This window comes from Phoxinus phoxinus (assembly GCF_949152265.1).
Source record: "Phoxinus phoxinus genome assembly, chromosome: 14".
Classification (NCBI taxonomy): Eukaryota; Metazoa; Chordata; class Actinopteri; order Cypriniformes; family Leuciscidae; genus Phoxinus; species Phoxinus phoxinus.
In genome coordinates this window covers 1,989,217-2,011,465 of record NC_136889.1, presented here as the reverse complement: position 1 = coordinate 2,011,465, position 22,249 = coordinate 1,989,217, and the positions used below count along the sequence as shown (strand labels likewise).

At 37.4% G+C, this 22,249-nt stretch overlaps 1 protein-coding gene across 3 annotated transcripts in view; it reads right to left on the bottom strand.

Annotated features, from left to right (window-relative positions):
• The window catches only part of mypn (myopalladin), a 46,044-nt gene that overhangs the window by 21,455 nt on the left and 2,340 nt on the right, over window positions 1-22,249 (bottom strand). For all 3 annotated transcript variants that reach the window (XM_079634798.1, XM_079634797.1, XM_079634799.1), the window contains exons 2-9: window positions 20,412-21,293; window positions 5,004-5,179; window positions 4,882-4,927; window positions 1,070-1,553; window positions 915-989; window positions 459-600; window positions 300-323; window positions 86-202 (exon numbers count right to left, since the gene is read on the bottom strand). In XM_079634798.1, coding sequence (XP_079490924.1) covers window positions 86-202; window positions 300-323; window positions 459-600; window positions 915-989; window positions 1,070-1,553; window positions 4,882-4,927; window positions 5,004-5,179; window positions 20,412-21,289 — 1,942 coding nt within the window. In that variant the 5' untranslated portion in view covers window positions 21,290-21,293. The remainder of the gene's footprint in view (window positions 1-85; window positions 203-299; window positions 324-458; window positions 601-914; window positions 990-1,069; window positions 1,554-4,881; window positions 4,928-5,003; window positions 5,180-20,411; window positions 21,294-22,249) is intronic.

Sequence of the window (22,249 nt, the reverse complement as noted above, 5' to 3'; positions counted from 1 at the left end):
AAAAAATAATTTTCAGGTGTAAGCAGTTTTTAAGCAGTTTTACTTTGGAAAAACGGACCCAATAATCAATTCCACACAAATGTACCTTTCACTCTCAACAATGCGATACTGGAAACTGTGCCATATTTATTGCTGGCTGTGCAAGTAAATGTTCCAGAATCCTCTGGAAAGACCTCCGCAATAACCAACGTACATATCTCCTCTGAAGTCCACACCAAACAGAGAAATGGTAGACTGTTAGGTGGTTAGTGCCATGAAATAATTATCTTGACAAAGCAGCTGTAATCAAAGCCACCTACCAGATTCAGCCATAGATCTTGGTTCTGGATGAAAAAAAGCAGAATGTGTAGATTATCAGAAGCCAATTGTAAGTAAGTTTTTCTTTTACAAGATACAATGATTTTCAAGGATAGGTCCAACCTCATATCTTAATGTATGCATACTAAAATTAGACATACTCTTCTGGAGGATCCTGAAGTCTGGAGAATCTTCAATAAGTGTTCCCTCTCTGTACCAGTCCACTTTTGGGGAGGGAATGCCTTTTACTCGGCACTCCAGCACTACCAGCTGACTCTCCAGAGCCAGGACATCCTGAAGGTTCTGCACCAAAAGAGACAATGGTGTTCAATGACACTGGAATGGAAAGCATGCAAAAACGACATTTTTATATATTCTGAAAATAATGTTAGAGGTGTTCGCTCATGCAAAACTACCACAATGACTGCTACTGCATTTTAATTGGTGTTCTGCGGGGTTATAAGGGCATTGCTACTAGTCAAACAAGGTCAACACTAAGTTTCTATTATATTTCTATAAATTGCTTGCATTTAACTGTTTCATTGTCTGACATGCAAAAATCCTAAGTCTTTTAAGTCTTAAGGTTAGAAATACAATAAGAGTTGTGCTTTCCCTACCTTTGTAAAAACAGGCGCTGCCATTATGGGCCTTACATCAAAGTTTTGAAGATAACTACTGCTGCCATTTAGATTCTGAAAAAGAAAATGTATAATGTAAGAGAAACACATAAGTGGGTATAATCAAAACTGTAGATTTGGTGTGTTTATCGTACCTCAGGAATGCTCTGTTGAGACGTTAACAGTATATCAGAGATACTTTGGCTTGATTGAAGTGATGGTGGTGTTATGGTGAGGGTTGGAGAAAGTGGAGTTGGTTCCACCTCGTATATTGGCACTAGTGGTTCTAGAACAGGTATGGTTTGTTCTAGTACAGGTAGAGTTGGTTCTAGTACAGGTATTGCTTGTTCTAGTACAGGCACGGTTGGTTCTAGTACAGGTACGGTTGGTTCTAGTACAGGTACGGTTGGTTCTAGTACAGGTACGGTTGGTTCTAGTAACGGTATCTCAGTGTTGTCGACCGTGGTACTCAGAAGTTCTGCATCTTCTTGTTCAGATGGAGAGTCATTGGTCAGTTGCACTGCTTTTGCGTCTGAAGGTGCTGGTGGCTCAGCGCAGGTGGTTGTTACAGTTGGAGTTGTGTCTTCAGCAAATGTGTTGGACTCAACCGAGATCTCAGCAGGCTTGGGCGGAGGAGATCTATTATGAAGTTTGAAAGAAAAAAAGTATGTTCATGTGGTTTCAAACTGGTCCCTTGGGGTCCATGAAGGTAGTGGAAGGAGTCCATACATTGGTGTAGTCTAGTTTTTTTTTGTGACTTTACTGTGATAGAAAACTTTTTAAAAAACAAAAACAAAAAATTCATTACATTTGAACATTTTCGTACTGAGAAACTGCTGATAAAAGATAATATAGTCTATAATAAAAATTCTTATTCCTTACTTATAACTCAAGAAGCAAATAAGGTACAATGAAGTTTCCCTGCATCTGGATAAAATTTTGTGGTGATAGCATAAAGTAATCAAACGTAACAGCATTTGGAACCAATTTAGTCTTTTTGTTTAGCCTATTTGGGTATGGGTCTTTTTAAAACGGTTCCTCCCTGAGTAATATCTCATGATCGACGCAATGGATTATGTTGATTTTGGCCTAATTTCAATCGAGAGCACCCACTGTAAGTAATGATGTGCTATTTTCTAGGATCTATGCATGTTTCATGAACTTACAAATGAAAACGCCACATGAAAGCTAAATTTGTTTTTAGTTAGCCCCTGTGGAGTGTGTCGTAACTCCATGAGGAATATTTTCGTGATTGACGCAATGGATTATGTTGATTTTGGACTAATTTTAATAGTGAGATTTGCTGTAACTAATGAGGTGCCATTTTCCACGATCGGAGCATGTTTCATGAAGTTACGAGCGAAAACGTGAACGCTGAAAATGTCAAACTTGCGCCAAGAATGACCGCCAAGCAACTGTGTTGTTGTACCTAAGTGACGTCAGATCCAGGTCACAGGTCATGGAAGCCCAAATGGTCCAAAAGTCAGTGTTTCGCAACACAGACGGGGTGAATTCATGAATTAAAGTGCGAAAATACTGTCACAAAACGATGATTTTACTTATCCTCAAAATCTTGTTATCCGTACTTATCCTTTTCTAGTGGGTATACGGCGTATACCTGCATATCACGTAGACTACACCACTGGGTCCACATATATTAGGGGTGTAACGGCATATATTCGTCCTGAACCGCCATAGTACGGACGTCACGGTTCGATTCATACAGTCAGATGATGAATACAGTCAGTCAGAAGGAGGCGTGCGGTAATGCAACGCTGTTTGCTAACCACCACAACAGGAAAAAAGACAGGAGAAGAAGAGATGATCTATGCACCAACCCAAACCAAGAGTTCAGAAGCACGCAAGAGCTTGCTAGTAGCCTATACGCTGAGTTTCGATATATTTTTGTGGCACGTTCCACAAACTTCACAGAAAGGAAACCGAGAGTGTACACAAATAAAAATTACAGTTTCGAATGATGTCTTACTCTTATCTGTATGACCATAAATTACGGAGTATTTTAAGTTGTTTCTGCTGTTATAATGAGACAAAATATTTGGCATTGTGCCGTCGAAAAATCTAACTACTACAGTCCAGTGACGAAGTATGTATTTCCTGCATTTCCAAAACTGAAGTACGTAGTCTCGCGTTGCCAGACCTTCAGACTGACGGCAGAATGTCTGGACTCCACCGCAGCTTTTCTTAGCCAAGCACCTCCCAAGAGGACGTTTGACAATCACAGTTTGTTTTGTTTCGCGTCATGTTAAGGGGCGTGACAATATAATGTCGATGTCCCTACAATAAAGAGCCTAAGTCCCGCCCCTCCGCTTCCGGCTCATGGGACCTTATTTCGGAAAAAATCTGTATGGTAGTCAATGGCGAGAGACAACTTATCTTTTTATTCCGTCTGAACTGTGCCCTGAATTACACATATGATGTTTGTCAATTTAAAAGATAATTATGAAAGTCAAGAAATTCGCAGTTTGTCATAAAACAGAAGAGTAACGTTTAGTTTTATGTGAAAATCGCTCAATGAACTACATCTCTCGTCTCGCACTATACGTCACCGTTGCTCGTGTGTGTGCAGTCTGGTACAACACACTCCGGCATCACGGCGTAACGTCACGATTATAACGTAAGACTATAGAAAACATGACAGACGTTAGCTTCAGTAAAGTTAGCTTCAGTAAAGTTAGCTTCAGTAAAGTTAGCTTCAGTAGAGTTGTTAGCTTCAGTAAAGTTAGCTTCAGTAAAGTTAGCTTCAGTAAAGTTAGCTTCAGTAAAGTTAGCTTCAGTAAAGTCAGCTTCAGTAAAGTTAGCTTCAGTAAAGTTAGCTTCAGTAGAGTTGTTAGCTTCAGTAAAGTTAGCTTCAGTAAAGTTAGCTTCAGTAGAGTTGTTAGCTTCAGTAAAGTTAGCTTCAGTAGAGTTGTTAGCTTCAGTAAAGTTAGCTTCAGTAAAGTTAGCTTCAGTAGAGTTGTTAGCTTCAGTAAAGTTAGCTTCAGTAAAGTTAGCTTCAGTAGAGTTGTTAGCTTCAGTAAAGTTAGCTTCAGTAGAGTTGTTAGCTTCAGTAAAGTTAGCTTCAGTAAAGTTAGCTTCAGTAAAGTCAGCTTCAGTAAAGTTAGCTTCAGTAAAGTCAGCTTCAGTAAAGTTAGCTTCAGTAAAGTTAGCTTCAGTAAAGTTAGCTTCAGTAGAGTTAGCTTCAGTAAAGTTAGCTTCAGTAAAGTCAGCTTCAGTAAAGTTAGCTTCAGTAAAGTTAGCTTCAGTAAAGTTAGCTTAGTAAAGTTAGCTTCAGTAAAGTTAGCTTCATTTATTGAGAAAAGGTATGACGTCACATGTGCGCCTTTTGGGTTTGTAGTCTTTGTAATGACGTATTTTCACAGTCTTACACCTCAACAGTTTTACATCAAACTGCAACTTTCAAAATATTTGTCGTCTCTCGCCATTGACTACCATACAATATTTTTACAAAATAAGGTCCCATGGTGCACCGGAAGGGGAGGGACTTAGGCTCTCTATAACACACCGGCGTGCATCTAATAAATTATTAATTCACGAACAGTGTGCAAGTTTACTGCAACAATGGAGCCGCGAACTTCACAGAATTTTGAAAATCCAGCGTTTCGTTGATCCTGGTAACTAAGCACTCATTGTCACAGTTGTAAACACAACGGCTTTCTTCTTTCAAGAGGGAGTCTGGCGTCATGGCATTTGTTTCCAGACGGACCGATAAAGAACGCGACACACACACGTCTCCCGGACATCCTGTAGAATTCAACAAATCAGATTGCGACTTCGAAACTCCTGAAGTGTTTCCAGAAAAGTGTGCCGTATGCATCAGACGTTCAGCCAACGGTCCGAGACTACAAGGCACACCGAACCGTGACTTCTGTGTACCGTTACACCCCTAAAATATATGTACATTTTATTCTTATAACATGATTCAATGTTGGAAAACCTGGAAACTCACTGTGCTTGAAAATGTTGTTCCCCGTCAGAATCCGATGAAGACGCTCCTATTAGAAAATGAAATGATGCTGCTATAAACTGCAACTGCAATTATATGAAATGGTCAATGATTAATTGACTAACCCTCAATGTAGATTTCTGCTGAGGTGGAGTCTGTGCCGTAAAAGTTGGAGGCAAAGCACGAGTATCTGCCTGTGTCTTCCTCAAATGCCTCGGCTATGATCAGAGAGTGTCGCTCGCCGTTGGTGATGATCTGAATATCAGGACTGTTTTCCAACTCTTTTCCCTCACAAAACCACCTGGAGAACACAATCAGAACGGTGGAACACACATCAAGCACAGACAATAACAAAATATAGCTGCAAGCAGCGATTACGGGCCCAAGCCGGTGGCACCGCCACCCTGGTGCCTTTAGTTACACTAAAGGCACCTGGCTGGCGCTGCCCCCGGCTTGGGCCCTCCATCGCTGCTTGCAGCTATATTTATTTATATATATATATATATATATATATATATATATATATATATATATATATATATATATATATATATATATAAGCCGCCACCCCGTTGCCTTTCGGGTTCCTGTGCACGACGGGCAATAACGTAACCCGCTTTGACTGTCGAGAGGGCAATATAGCCCTATGTATCACTCGATTTTATTTAACCAAATGTTTTTTTAACAAAATATGTTATTTATCTGATTCATCCAACCCTATACTGCACTCTTTTACTAATACTATATTATATTTCATCGTTTTCATGTCTTGCCCTCAAACATATCTGTTTAATCTGCTTATTTTTAAGTTACACATAATACATTGATTGAAAAAGAAACTCAAACTTTTTGTTTATGGTAATATTATTTGATACAGAAAGAAATAAGTGAGACTGTGGGAGTGAGGGGAGGGTAATGACAGCCAAAGGGAGACAGAGACAGATAAGTTTTGAAACTAAAAAAATGACATCCTAACTTTGATAATGTTTAAATATACATAAAAATGCAGCATATCATTAATTGAAATTAGTGTACTTTAAAACACTTGTTTAAAATAAAAAACACATTTATACATAGTATAAAACACTAGATGGCACAATTGTTCATAGTCTTTCTGCTCCCCTCCCCACACACACAGACAGGGGGGCTGTCTGTGTGTGTGCCCTCCCTCCCCTCCCCACACAGACACACACACACATACACACACACACACACACACACACACACACACAGAATGGCTGGGGGAACTCTGTCAGAGAGAGGCAGAGAGAGACAAAACCACATTCAAACCAAAATATCTGACTTCCTGTTGGTCGGTGCTAATGACTGTAAACCAGAAAGTTGTCCCAAGTTTTGTGACTGTAGGTAAAACTAACCCCCCCACTTTTGTCAAAAGTAACACACTTCCTGCTGCCAGTTGGTGGCGCTATAACTTTGACTCACATTAGTTACATCCATGTGATCGCTCTCTTACAACAAACACGCAACTGAAGTTTCATCAAGATCAATTAATGTATGAAGACGTTATAACACATCGTGTTTCTCTTTTCTCGCCATAATTTTGTTTCCTCGCCACGGCCAAACTGTTCGAGATATCAAAAATCCGTCAGCAATTTTAGTATCCTCAATGTCTTGACGTCATGCTGACCGAGTTTGGTTGCGATTGGATGAATTTTCTAGAAAGAGTGTTTCAAATTCCAGGGGCATGCGTTTTCATACCACCCACAATAGCCGACTTCCTGTTGGGCTGGCGTAAAACTTAGAGCACGAAAGTTGTTCGGCCCGATGAGATCTAAATGTGTACCGAGTTTCATATTATTACATGCAAGCATGTTTGATATACGGACAAGTGTTTGAATCCCATTCCAGGGGGCGCTGTCGAGCCCCCCTGCCACGCCCGGGTACCAGCTTCAGCCCGGCCCTGATGGGTTCTGACCTGTGTGCAAAATTTCAAGAGTTTTCGAGCACGTTAAGGGCCCAAAAAGTGCCCGAGATTTTGCACACAGCAGAGAAAGGGTTAAACTAAACTAGCCCCCCTCCTCACACACACACACATACACAGATCCCCCCTCCCCTCCCCACCCCACACAGACAGACACACACACACAGAATAGCAGAGAGACAGAGAGAGACACAATTCACATTCAAACCACAATATCTGACTTTCTGTTGGTCGGAGCTAATGACTGTAAATTAGAAAGTTGTTCGGCTTGATAATATCAATATACACGCTGAGTTTTGTAACTGTAGGTAAAACTATAACTAAGTTATAACACACTTTATGCATCCTTTTTTAATCATAAATTCGTTTCCTCGCCACGGCCAAACCGTTCGAGATATCAAAAATCCGTCTGCAATTTAGCATCCTCCATGTCTTGACTTCATGCACACCGAGTTTCGTGGTCATCGGATGAATTCTCTGGGAGAAGTGTTTCAAATGCCAGAACATGCGTTTCCATACAGCCCATAATAGCCGACTTCCTGTTGGACTGGCGTAAAACTTAGAGCACGAAAGTTGTTCGGCCCGATGAGATCTATAAGTGTACCGAGTTTCATATTATTACATGCAAGCGTGTTTGATATATGGACATGTTTTTGAATCCCATTCCAGGGGGCGCTGCCGAGCCCCCCTGCCACGCCCGGGTCCCAGCTTCAGCGCGGCTCTAATGGCCGCGGGTTCTGACATTTGTGCAAAGTTTCAAGAGTTTTTGAGCACGTTAAGGCCCCCAAAAGTGCCCAAAAGGTAGTAAAATAATAATAATAATAATAATAATAATAAGAAGAAGAAGAAGAAGAAGAAGAATAATCCTTAGAAAAACAATAGGGCCTTCGCCTTTTCAAGGCTTGGGCCCTAATAACAATGCATTACTGAAAATTTAAAGGGGTGGTAAAGTATGATTTCACTTTTCTAACTGTAGTTAGTGTGTAATGTTGTGTTTTCTAACTGTAGTTAGTGTGTAATGTTGTGTTGTCTAACTGTAGTTAGTGTGTAATGTTGTGTTGTCTAACTGTAGTTAGTGTGTAATGTTGTGTTTTCTAACTGTAGTGAGTGTGTAATGTGTTTTCTAACTGTAGTGAGTGTGTAATGTTGTGTTTTCTAACTGTAGTTAGTGTGTAATGTTGTGTTTTCTAACTGTAGTTAGTGTGTAATGTTGTGTTGTCTAACTGTAGTTAGTGTGTAATGCTGTGTTGTCTAACTGTAGTTAGTGTGTAATGTTGTGTTGTCTAACTGTAGTTAGTGTGTAATGTTGTGTTGTCTAACTGTAGTTAGTGTGTAATGTTGTGTTGTCTAACTGTAGTTAGTGTGTAATGTTGTGTTGTCTAACTGTAGTTAGTGTGTAATGTTGTGTTTTCTAACTGTAGTTAGTGTGTAATGTTGTGTTGTCTAACTGTAGTTAGTGTGTAATGTTGTGTTGTCTAACTGTAGTTAGTGTGTAATGCTGTGTTGTCTAACTGTAGTTAGTGTGTAATGTGTTTTCTAACTGTATTTAGTGTGTAATGCTGTGTTGTCTAACTGTAGTTAGTGTGTAATGCTGTGTTGTCTAACTGTAGTTAGTGTGTAATGCTGTGTTGTCTAACTGTAGTTAGTGTGTAATGCTGTGTTGTCTAACTGTAGTTAGTGTGTAATGTTGTGTTTTCTAACTGTAGTTAGTGTGTAATGTTGTGTTTTCTAACTGTAGTTAGTGTGTAATGTTGCTGTTTTCTAACTGTAGTTAGTGTGTAATGTTGTGTTGTCTAACTGTAGTTAGTGTGTAATGCTGTGTTGTCTAACTGTAGTTAGTGTGTAATGTTGTGTTTTCTAACTGTAGTTAGTGTGTAATGTTGCTGTTTTCTAACTGTAGTTAGTGTGTAATGTTGTGTTGTCTAACTGTAGTTAGTGTGTAATGTTGTGTTTTCTAACTGTAGTTAGTGTGTAATGTTGTGTTTTCTAAATGTAGTTAGTGTGTAATGTTGTGTTTTCTAACTGTAGTTAGTGTGTAATGTTGTGTTTTCTAACTGTAGTTAGTGTGTAATGTTGTGTTGTCTAACTGTAGTTAGTGTGTAATGCTGTGTTGTCTAACTGTAGTTAGTGTGTAATGCTGTGTTGTCTAACTGTAGTTAGTGTGTAATGCTGTGTTGTCTAACTGTAGTTAGTGTGTAATGTTGTGTTGTCTAACTGTAGTTAGTGTGTAATGTTGTGTTGTCTAACTGTAGTTAGTGTGTAATGTTGTGTTGTCTAACTGTAGTTAGTGTGTAATGTTGTGTTGTCTAACTGTAGTTAGTGTGTAATGTTGTGTTTTCTAACTGTAGTTAGTGTGTAATGTGTTGTCTAACTGTAGTTAGTGTGTAATGCTGTGTTGTCTAACTGTAGTTAGTGTGTAATGTTGTGTTGTCTAACTGTAGTTAGTGTGTAATGCTGTGTTGTCTAACTGTAGTTAGTGTGTAATGTTGTGTTGTCTAACTGTAGTTAGTGTGTAATGTTGTGTTGTCTAACTGTAGTTAGTGTGTAATGTTGTGTTGTCTAACTGTAGTTAGTGTGTAATGTTGTGTTGTCTAACTGTAGTTAGTGTGTAATGTTGTGTTGTCTAACTGTAGTTAGTGTGTAATGTTGTGTTTTCTAACTGTAGTTAGTGTGTAATGTTGTGTTGTCTAACTGTAGTTAGTGTGTAATGCTGTGTTGTCTAACTGTAGTTAGTGTGTAATGTTGTGTTGTCTAACTGTAGTTAGTGTGTAATGTTGTGTTTTCTAACTGTAGTTAGTGTGTAATGTTGTGTTGTCTAACTGTAGTTAGTGTGTAATGTTGTGTTGTCTAACTGTAGTTAGTGTGTAATGCTGTGTTTTCTAACTGTAGTTAGTGTGTAATGTTGTGTTGTCTAACTGTAGTTAGTGTGTAATGCTGTGTTGTCTAACTGTAGTTAGTGTGTAATGTGTTTTCTAACTGTAGTTAGTGTGTAATGTTGTGTTGTCTAACTGTAGTTAGTGTGTAATGTTGTGTTGTCTAACTGTAGTTAGTGTGTAATGTTGTGTTGTCTAACTGTAGTTAGTGTGTAATGTTGTGTTTTCTAACTGTAGTTAGTGTGTAATGCTGTGTTGTCTAACTGTAGTTAGTGTGTAATGTTGTGTTTTCTAACTGTAGTTAGTGTGTAATGTTGTGTTGTCTAACTGTAGTTAGTGTGTAATGTTGTGTTTTCGAACTGTAGTTAGTGTGTAATGTTGTGTTGTGTAATGTTGTGTTTTCTAACTGTAGTTAGTGTGTAATGTTGTGTTTTCTAACTGTAATGTTGTGTTTTCTAACTGTAGTTAGTGTGTAATGTTGTGTTTTCTAACTGTAGTTAGTGTGTAATGTTGTGTTTTCTAACTGTAGTTAGTGTGTAATGTTGTGTTGTCTAACTGTAGTTAGTGTGTAATGTTGTGTTTTCTAACTGTAATGTTGTGTTTTCTAACTGTAGTTAGTGTGTAATGTTGTGTTTTCTAACTGTAGTTAGTGTGTAATGTTGTGTTTTCTAACTGTAGTTAGTGTGTAATGTTGTGTTGTCTAACTGTAGTGAGTGTGTAATGTTTTGTTGTCTAACTGTAGTTAGTGTGTAATGTTGTGTTGTCTAACTGTAGTTAGTGTGTAATGTTGTGTTTTCTAACTGTAGTTAGTGTGTAATGTTGTGTTGTCTAACTGTAGTTAGTGTGTAATGTTGTGTTTTCTAACTGTAATGTTGTGTTTTCTAACTGTAGTTAGTGTGTAATGTTGTGTTTTCTAACTGTAGTTAGTGTGTAATGTTGTGTTGTCTAACTGTAGTTAGTGTGTAATGTTGTGTTGTCTAACTGTAGTTAGTGTGTAATGTTGTGTTTTCTAACTGTAATGTTGTGTTTTCTAACTGTAGTTAGTGTGTAATGTTGTGTTTTCTAACTGTAGTTAGTGTGTAATGTTGTGTTTTCTAACTGTAGTTAGTGTGTAATGTTGTGTTGTCTAACTGTAGTGAGTGTGTAATGTTTTGTTGTCTAACTGTAGTTAGTGTGTAATGTTGTGTTGTCTAACTGTAGTTAGTGTGTAATGTTGTGTTTTCTAACTGTAGTTAGTGTGTAATGTTGTGTTGTCTAACTGTAGTTAGTGTGTAATGTTGTGTTGTCTAGCTGTAGTTAGTGTGTAATGTTGTGTTGTCTAACTGTAGTGAGTGTGTAATGTTGTGTTGTCTAACTGTAGTTAGTGTGTAATGTTGTGTTGTCTAACTGTAGTTAGTGTGTAATGTGTTGTCTAACTGTAGTTAGTGTGTAATGTTGTGTTTTCGAACTGTAGTTAGTGTGTAATGTTGTGTTTTCTAACTGTAGTTAGTGTGTAATGTTGTGTTTTCTAACTGTAGTTAGTGTGTAATGTTGTGTTTTCTAACTGTAGTTAGTGTGTAATGTTGTGTTTTCTAACTGTAGTTAGTGTGTAGTGTTGTGTTTTCTAACTGTAGTTAGTGTGTAATGTTGTGTTGTCTAACTGTAGTGAGTGTGTAATGTTGTGTTGTCTAACTGTAGTTAGTGTGTAATGTTGTGTTTTCTAACTGTAGTTAGTGTGTAATGTTGTGTTTTCTAACTGTAGTTAGTGTGTAATGTTGTGTTGTCTAACTGTAGTTAGTGTGTAATGTTGTGTTTGATCATAAACAACATCTGCAAAGTTACAACGCTCAAAGTTCAGAGCAAAGGGAGATATTTGCTTTTAAAGAAAAGGACTACAACAAACGGCTGGTGGGAACTACACAACATTCCTCCCGGGTTAGTGACATCACCAACCCTACAATTTACATAAGCCCCGCCCCCGGAACACACAGTCCATGTTGAGAAGAGGAAGAGTTGTTGTAGTCGAGCACATTTGTGAGTCAGCTCAAACTTTAGCATCCATCTTTTCACATGCAATAGAAAGTCACTCTGTGTGCATCTCACAACAGTTCCTATACGAGCGATTTATAGATTATTATGACACAATATGCTAATTGAAGATCGTTAACTCCACATCAGCAACATAAACTCATCAACTAACCAATCAGAGACGTCCTGTTGCTTCTACATGTTGTCACTTCTTCTGGAGTCTCTCCATCTTTGTCTGACTCCGGTTTAACATTAAAGCCAGAACAGTTTCTGTCATTTTAGTGTGTGTGTGTGTGAGGTAATCGCAGCTGCTAACACACACAAGCTCTTGAAACCCCGCCCTCTGCAGCAGCTCATTTGTATTTAAAGGGCCAGGCACAAAACGGTGTGTTTTTGCAAACCCTCAAAAAGTGACACTTTAACATGCTATATAAACATACCTGTGGGGTATTTTGTGCTAAAACTTCACACACACACACACACTCTGGGGACATCAGATACTTATTTTACATCTTGTGAAAATGGCATTTTACCCCCCCTTTAAAACATACACACAAATCATGTATGAACGCATCTGGTTTTATCTGAGCTCAGTTGTAAAACCAGTGACATGCACAACTATGTTGTATTCTGACAATAAATGATTACGCCCAGCTCATTTACATCCACTTTACATTTACATTCATGCATTCGGCAGACGCTTTTATCCTAAGCGACTTGCATTTCAAGGTACACATTTACATTCTTAACATTTCTTGCTCTCCCTGGGAATCAAACCCATGACCTTGGCGTTGCAAGCGCCAACGCTCTACTGTTTGAGCCACAGGACTCATTACTTCAATTTAAATCATTACTTCAATATTTTAAGTGTGCTAGTGACAGTAAATGAAACACTATCCTGTAGGCCACATAGTTCATTAATACAAGATTTCAACAATATCATGTCATAAATATGAGATTTTCATTGGCTGATGCAGGGTATTCGATAGCCAAAACATGCACCATGTAAACCAAAAATGGGAAAACAGAGAATATCCAGTAACAAGACTTACAAGGGGAACTAGCACTTTAGTTAATCGTTCAAGCGGACAGTTGTTGACTGATGCATAAAATCTCAAAACAGCCGAATATCAGCAAATGTCTCAGTCTATCACCATCACAACTTCCAAACAAATCAAATGCACAGTTAAAATGCTTAATTTTGAATGATGAATAGATTTTGGACATTAAATGGTCAAAAACATATCAATATACAAGTCACAAACCTCAATTAACATCAAAATAATAGTGCACTTAATTTTTTAGGGAAGTTACCCTTGAGAAAAACAGCCGATGAGCAAAAGCTACTTTCTTGACTAAATGACTAAATGGATTAATGACACCACACATTATTTTTTATTTCATAAAATACAATAAAATTGAATTTTCAGAGCCTTTCTTTAGTCATTTAATGGCAAAAATCTAAAATCTAACAACTATGAGATATCAAGGTGAAGCTAAAGCCATTTACTAATGAAGTTATTTCTGGCATAAGTCAGTTTGTGTTAAAGAGAGTTCAATCTAGTCACAAAAATCACTTCTTTTCAAACGCTTCAGCAAAATAAGGTCCACACTAACTCAAATCCGCATTTATTCAGTATGAAATCAATGGGTTACAAGAGTATAATCAGATCCAGAGATATAGCTTGACCACAGCCTTACCTAGAGTGACCGTACACCGATTATTTAACTTGCTCTCCTTCCGTTTTCATAAAATTTCCTCCCTGAGTTTTAAAGCGCTTCTGAAGCGACACGCTGCGGTTCATTCCCGGGGCGAGACATGGCCGAGATGTATTGGGTTGGAATGGGATCCCAGAGCCAATGAGGATCATTCCCAGTGAGTAAGAGTCTACTTTGAAAGCGTGAGCTCGGGGGGGGGGAGACTTCCAGCGCTACATCTGCACCTGTTGGGTCTATTTTTCCCTCTCGACTCGAAACCCCTGATAAAGCTGGACGGCAGCATCCCTGACCGACACACATGAACACACAGAGCTAAACATAGAGCGGCCTCTCATTCAATCACCAACACAACACACACACTAATAGATCTGTCAGCCAGTTAACACACATTTGAGTCACTGGGGGAAAAAAAGAGAAACACTTGACATTTTTAGGTTTCTTTACATTTACGTGATGAAAATTATTCTGTGGTGAAGAAAATGCAACAGAAAAAAACATGTAATTTTTAAAAATGTAGTTCAGGCAAGAATAAAAAAAAAAAACTAAGTAAATCATATATTAGTACTCATTTTAAGCTTGTAGAAATTAAAGCGTAAAACTTAATGATATAAAATTAAGTAAAACCAACTCAACTTTTCTAATACTGGTGTTCCCATCATGCACTGGGGCATTAATAATGAATAAGGTTGAAATTTTTTACTGTTTTCCAGTTGTATTTACAACGTTTTATCATTACTTTTTGTTGTTAGGTTTGGTAATTTGCCATTTTGTGACATCTGGATTCATTTTCTACCCAAAATGACACATTCATACTCAAAAACGATCTATCGAATGTTATGGTTATTGTGTATTAACCGGTGTTCGGATGCCATGTACTTCTATTATGATACAGTATGGAATATATACAATTTCTTTTGTATGATTTACTTAAATGTTTCACTCTAAAAAATGCTGGGTTGTTTCAACCCAATCGTGGGTCAAATATGGACAAACCCAGCCGTTGGGTTAAAAATGTAATTAAAAAATGTAACCCAACGGCTGGGTTTGTCCATATTTGACCCACGATTGGGTTGAAACAACCCAGCATTTTTTAGAGTGAAACATTTAAGTAAATCATACAAAAGAAATTGTTTGGGTTTGTCCATATTTTACCCAAAATTGGGTTGAAACAATACACTTTAAATGTGTGGTTTAATTCAGTGTTATATTGTTTGAGTAAAAAGTTACACACTAAATAATTCTGGGTTGTTTCAACCCAATTATGGGTCGAATATGGACAAACCCAAACGTTGGGTTAAAAATGTAATTTAAAAATGTAACCCAACGGCTGGGTTTGTCCATATTTGACCCAAAATTGGGTTGAAACTACCCAGCATTTTTTAGAGTGTAATATTGTTAAATTTACTAAACTTAGTTAAGTAAATGTTACTTTATTCTTTATGTGAAATTAAATAAATTACATAAGTAATATTTACTTAATTACTTCAATTAAATGTTAAGTCAGTGCAGTTAAATGTCAAATGAATGTTAAGTTTAACAGTAAGTATCACTCTAAAAAATGCTGGGTTGTTTCAACCCAATTTTGGGTCAAATATGGACAAACCCAGCCGTTGGGTTACATTTTTAAATGACATTTTTAACCCAACGGCTGGGTTTGTCCATATTCGACCCAAAATTGGATTGAAACAACCCATAATTTTTTAGAGTGAGATTTTACTTGATAATAAGTTGTACAGAAATGTACTTAAAATGTGTTAGTGCAAATTCTATCAAGTAAATCCTACAAGTTATTTTTTTCAGTGACTTAGAGAACATTTGGAAACAAAGAAAGGTTAAGGAAAATGAACATTCACAGATATAAATAAGATGACTCTTTGAATCGTGTTGAAAAGGCAAGTTGCTTGGGATCAGTGGATTCTCACAGAGTTTAGGGATGATCTAATGTTTCTGACATCACAGTCTCTGGGTCAGCCGAACGTGTGTAACGTGACTGAGAACAGTTGTCGAAACACGTCACCTGTCCGTCACACACTCAGAAAAGCACGGGTTTCCTTGACCTGTCAGTGTGGGAAGCTTGCGTTGAGTAATGTTACACTGAGGTTTCATCAATGACAAACTGATAATAACCAACTTCAGCAACGTACATCAGGTGACACTCGAACAATTAGAATATGGTGCAAAAGTTCATTTATTTCAGTAATTCAACTTAAAAGGTGAAACTAATATATTATATAGACTCATTACATGCAAAGTGAGATATTTCAAGCCTTTATTTGTTATAATTTTGATGATTATGGCTTACAGCTTATAAAAAACCCCAAATTCAAAATTACAATTGTGAAAAGGTTTTCATAAGCTGTAAGGCATAATCATCAAAATTATAACAAATAAAGGCTTGAAATATCTCACTTTGCATGTAATGAGTCTATATAATATATTAGTTTCACCTTTTAAGTTGAATTACTGAAATAAATGAACTTTTGCACCATATTCTAATTTTTCACCTGTAATCATGTATAGAAAAGAACCATAAACAATGGAAATTCCTCCATTAATCAATCAATTATAGTAAAATAAATCATAACTACAGTCTAAACAGCTTGAAGGAAAAGGTTTTGTCATGTGACATTTATCTTTCAGCTTTCACAAGACATCTTTGTTCTAATAGAAAATGTATGGTCAATTTATATCATGTTATTAAAGGGTTAGTTCACCCAAAAATGAAAATAATGTCATTAATGACTCACCCTCATGTCGTTCTAAGCCCGTAAGACCTCCGTTCATCTTCGGAACACAGTTTAAGATATTTTAGATTTAGTCCGAGAGCTTTCTGTCCCTCCATTGAAGCTGTATATACGGTATACTGGCCATGTCCATAAAGGTAATAAACACATCATCACAGTAGTCCATGTGACATCAGTGGGTTAGTTAGAAGTTTTTGAAGCATCGAAAATACTTTTTGGTCCAAAAATAACACAAAATAAGACTTTATTCAGCATTGTATTCTCTCCCGGGTCTGTTGTCAATCCTTCACAGTTACGCTGATGGCGTAAGACGCTGGTGACGTGTTATCTGGTGCGCCCGAGCTTCATTTATAGACTGAGGGAAACGCACGCTGTAAAAGTGTCTCATCCGCGACATGCACATTTACGCACCATTAAAAAAATGATATCCACGCAAACAATGTAGAATAGCTTGAATATAGCGTGCATCTCCCTCAGACTGTAAACGAAGCTCGGGCGCACCAGATAACACGTCATCAGCGTCTTCCGTCAGCAGCGTCACTGCGGAGTCCTGAACGCAGATTCACAACAGACCCGGGAGAGAATACAATGCTGAATAAAGTCTTATTTTGTGTTATTTTTGGACCAAAAAGTATTTTCGATGCTTCAAAAACTTCTAACTAACCCACTGATGTCACATGGACTACTTTGATGATGTTTATATTACCTTTATGGACATGGACAGTATACTGTATACATTTTCAATGGACGGACAGAAAGCTCTCGGACTAAATCTAAAATATCTTAAACTGTGTTCCGAAGATGAACGGAGGTCTTACGGGCTTAGAACGACATGAGGGTGAGTCATTAATGACATTATTTTCATTTTTGGGTGAACTAACCCTTTAAATGCAAAAAAGTTAAATGTATAATCAATTCATATGGTAACACTTTATAATAAGGTTTCATTAGTTAACTACTTTAGTTAACTAAGAATGAACAATATTTCTCCAGCATTTATTAATCTATCTTACATTATGGAAATTAAATGTTGTATTTGTTAATGTTATTAATGCACCACTAACATGAACAAATAATGAACAGCTGGATTTTTATTAATTAACGTAAACAGAGATTAATTAATACTGTAACTAATGTATTGCTATTAAATGTAAAAACGTAAATTATAAATTTTTATGAAGTTATTAAAAGCAAAAATGTCAAATGCACGATCAATTTATATTACTTTATTAATAAATGCAAAAATGTCAAATGCACGATCAATTTATATTACTTTATTAATAAATGCAAAAATGTTAAATGCATGATCAATTTATATTACTTTATTAAATGCAAAAACATTAAATTTAAAGTTTTTTTGCATTTCACAACTTCATATAAATTGATCATGCATTTAATGTTTTATGTAATAACGTAATATAAATTGAGTCTTTTACACCATAACATAGCCTATACCTTTCATCCCACTGTAACACACACTGAGTTAAGTCTTGACTTGAGTTTCTAGAGCTGAATATCATGAGCAGCACATTCTGACTCACACAACTCTTTAAGACTTTACGAGAAAGATAATCAGTCTATAAAGTTCCTCCAGCCTCAAGTCAGCAGGTAATGCTCAAAGTTTATGATTTTTTATGATCTCCTCCTCTGCAAACATAAGCATGTTTCATGACAAACACACTTACTATAAAAGAATAAAGAAATCATTATACTTACGGTCCAGTTTATATAAAAGTACAATGGGAACTAGTTTACTAAAACTAAAAATATTAAAAATAATTTCCTTCATTGAGTATTAGATGCATTTTTTTAAATAAATATTTAGATTTTTTCATGCAAATAAGTTAATTAAATAAATTAAGTACTTAAATTACTAAAACTGAAAGCTAAATATAAAATAAAATAAATACCCGTAATACAATCAAATGATAAAAGCACAACAAAATTTCTAAAGATAAAAAGTATTCAAAATATGAATAAATACTATATAGCATTGATATGCATCTGATACCACAATAGTACATTATTATGTAAGGAAGTGACACTCATGTTGTGTGGTTTATTTCATTAAATGGGACAGAAAAGACTTTCACTGAACTCCCGTGTAAACACTGCTGCAAAAATCCATCATATCTGCACTAATCATTAATGTGCCCATGTAATATTTTGTTTACTCTTATACGCATTGGCTAACTGTGCTCTACTGAAGATGTAGGACATTAATTTCGCCCGCATTCTCATAGCATCATATTTCCAATGTGGCAAAATTAGAAAGGCTGAGCTCAGACTGCGTGTTATACGCTCAGCTTTCACAAGACTTCTTTGTGCTTACAGCCAATGCATGAGGAACTAGTGTGTGTGTGTGTGTGTGTGTGTGTGTGTGTTATAGATTCCTTGTGAAAAAGCAGCACACTTTAGCATACTTTAAAAAAAAAGATTACTTATTATGGAAATAATATACTTGTATAAAAGAAGAAAGTCTGAAAAGAAGGGACTGTTTACAGATACTTCATTAATTGCAATTAAGTGAAAATGTATTATGGTTTAAATTTATATTAAAGGTACAATATGTAAGAAAACTATACAAATATTATATATTTCTTTCAATTGTGTGCTTACATTTTCCTAAATGTTTCCAAGAATTTGTAAATTCAGAGAAATTCACAATTTTAAAAACTGCCCATCAATGACGTAATATCCGCGTTATCCCTGGTTTCCGCTCGTACTGCCGTAGTAACCATGGCGACAGACGTGGACAACTGCGTTACGTCTAGTGGTGCGCTCACGCTGTTGTTGTTTCGTTCAAACATTATGGATCATGGCAAGCAGAGAGAGAAAGATTGACATGAGCCGCTAAATCTCTGGGGAATCACCCGTTTTAAACAAATGTTGAACAGAGGAGAGTCTGCCGAAGAAATAACCAGAGTCACGAAGAGCCGAAGCACAACCAAAAAAATGTTCTTCCACAAAATGCATGCGGTTTTGTTTTGAAATCGCTGGCGTTTCTGACGTCACACACTACCTTGTAACCAATCAGATCAACGTGTGATCGTCAACCAGTGGATCTCTGAGTGAGTGAGTGAGTGAGTGGAGGCGGGGCTCATTTGCATATTCATAGAACCGCGAATACTAAATGAAGCAAGGGTGTCGAGTTACATTCAAGCTACTTTAGGGCATGAAGATTTTTTTTTAAAGGAAAAAACATTTAAACATGTCATTATGGTGATCAAAGATGAGTTTTAAGGGATAAAATGATTGACTACAGGAGGACTTTAAGTAAAACTGTAAGGCTGGAGAAACTGGTTGGAGAGATAGACTGGTCTATGAAACAAAGAACCTTGCTGGAAATTAACATCTGACCTCCCCCATACAGTCTCACTCCCTCTCACACCTAAAGACTCACACAAGAATATATATGTGGTTTAATGTGAATGATTATTATGTTTAGTATCATTTTAAATGTCTCAGAGTGAGTGGTACAAATGTCTAATTTCCAACTAAGTTAAACAAAAAGGAATCAGGTTTTGAGAAGTTTAGAGAAACTGACGCACAAAGGAAGGTTGTCTCTAGGCAAATGGTCTCCTACCCCCAAAAGGTGTCAACTCCGAATGTAAATTCCCATTGTTAACATGTGAAAGAGGTTTTGGCTATTTAATGGAATGCAGTGGAGGGATCGGGGCGCTTTCTGTATCTAGACTGGCCCGTGATGGCTGGGAGTGACCGAGACAGCCTCATGTGTTTGCATCAGGTTGGGTTCGCATCTCTTCTTTTTATTCATGCTTTATATTGATTATCTTTGAATTGATTATACAATTGACCTGATACCTGATTTAATAAATTGTTACATTTGATTATTCAAACTGATTTTGATCTTGTTCATTTAATAGTCTAAAAGTAATAATCAAACATTCACTCACTTTTAGTGATGCATAGATATTATCAAAACCTTTCATTTATGGAGTCAGATGAAATAACGAGTACATACATATGAGAAATGTATTGCATTTAACCCAAATTACTTTGAGAAGCTGGAAAGACGGAACGCGCAAGAAACCTTCCCGTGTTATTGGAAACCCTCATTGGACCAATATAGCGCGGCTTACAAATTGGAAACTAAATCCAAAACATTGATTTGGATCCCTAAAAAGGTTCTATATATGAAGCAGTGTTTGCAGTTTCTATGCGTCTGCTTAATAGTAATATTTGACCACTAATTACTGTACGCACACCAATAAAAGTGAAACTCACCGAACTTCAGGAGCAGGCAGTCCTCTGACGATACAATCCAACTGGACTTTACTTCCCTCGGGAACCTCCCTGCTTTTGAGTTTCTGTATAAAGTGTGGAGGTTCACACACGGGTTCGTCCGCTTGTGTCAGAGCCGGTGCTTCACACGATGGCTCCGGTTCCTCGGGTTCCTCGGGCTCCTCTGCGTCCGTGACTTGATGGTTCTCCATCGGCTCCTCCATCTCCTGGTCAGGCAGAATCGGCCGTTCTCTCTCGTCAGGATTAAAGGAGTACGAAGTGCCATCAGGTTGGGTTTTGTTCTGGGATCGGCTCCGGTGCGCTTTGCAAGTGCGAGGCCGGACTCGCTTCGAACTGTTGGACTTGAACAGAGACGAAAGCTCTTCTATGAAGTCGGCTGCCTTGTTGAGGAACTCCTTCTTGGATTGGGTTTCCAGGCCATAGGGAGCGTTTCTTTGGGGTCTTTTGAAATCGGCCGCATGATCCCTGGAGGTTCTGACGCTCCTAATCGAGTTTTCTCGGATTGAAGGCTGACTCTCGGACACGACCTCGGGTTCTGGAGCGGGTTTGCTGGAGAAATGGCTCATTTGTGGACACCTCTCCTCACGTTCTCGTGGATCATTGCTGATCGCCTTGCAGGCCAGATCCACACTCTTGTCCAGTTCTTCTTGGCTCAGGAAGGCAGAAAGGTCTGGAAACTGAGCGTCCACTTTCCCACCAGAATCATCCGGTTTCTCTTTGACCGTCCCGTACACCAGAAGTCGAGGCGCGTCGATGAGACTGGGCTCGCCGTGTCTGTGATGGGCTCGGGCTTCGGATAGATAACTCTCTCGTAAGAGCTGAGATAAAGACGTGGGCTGATCCATGCTGTTCTCCTCCATGATGCTGGAAACACAATGACAAAGAACATTAAGGAACGTTTTTGGGCACATTTGGAAAAGGTGAAGCATAATATTTTTTTAAGTCCGCCTGTAGTCAATAATTGTATCACTTAAAACTAAAATTAATTTTTAATTTTTAATTTTTATGTCACGTCTTAAAATATCTTGAATGTAACTCGACACCCTTGCCTCATTTAGTATGCGCGGTTCTATGAATATGCAAATGAGCCCCGCCTCCACTTACTCACTCACTCAGAGATCCACTGGTTAACGATCACACGTTGATCTGATTGGTTACAAGGTAGTGTGTGACGTCAGAAACACCAGCGATTTCAAACCGTGTTTTTGAGACTGTCTTTGGTTCACTGCAGTTTTAAGCAGAAAATACTCAGCAATGCTGTCGACTTATGAACTTACACATGGTTTGTCTTAAAGCAGATTAAAAACATCATATATACACATAAACAACATTAAAAACTGGATTTACACCACAGGGGGAGTTTATTGCCTTCTGCTAACCCACTGTAAAGTATAACTATCTAAAAGAGTAGAGTAGCTTTCAATGAATTAGTCTTAGATATCATGCCTACTTGTAGAAACTAATTCAGTTTACATGGAGATATTCAAAATAAAGACATATCACATTGATATTACATTTACACTGCAATCAGAGATGATATATATATAATTTTAGAGCTGAGCACAACTAGAAAAATTCTTATTCACTATAAGTTTGTATTCATTTCTACACTAAAAAAATGCTGTGTTGTTTTAACCCAATTTTGGGTCAAATATGGACAAAACCAGCCATTGGGTTACATTTTTAAATTGCACATTTGACCCAAAATTGGGTTAAAACAACCCAGTATTTTTTAGAGTGTCTGTCTTCTTCAGACCTGGAAATGATAATTATAAAATGTCCCTGATATTTCCAGGTGTTCGGTTACCTTCATGCATAAC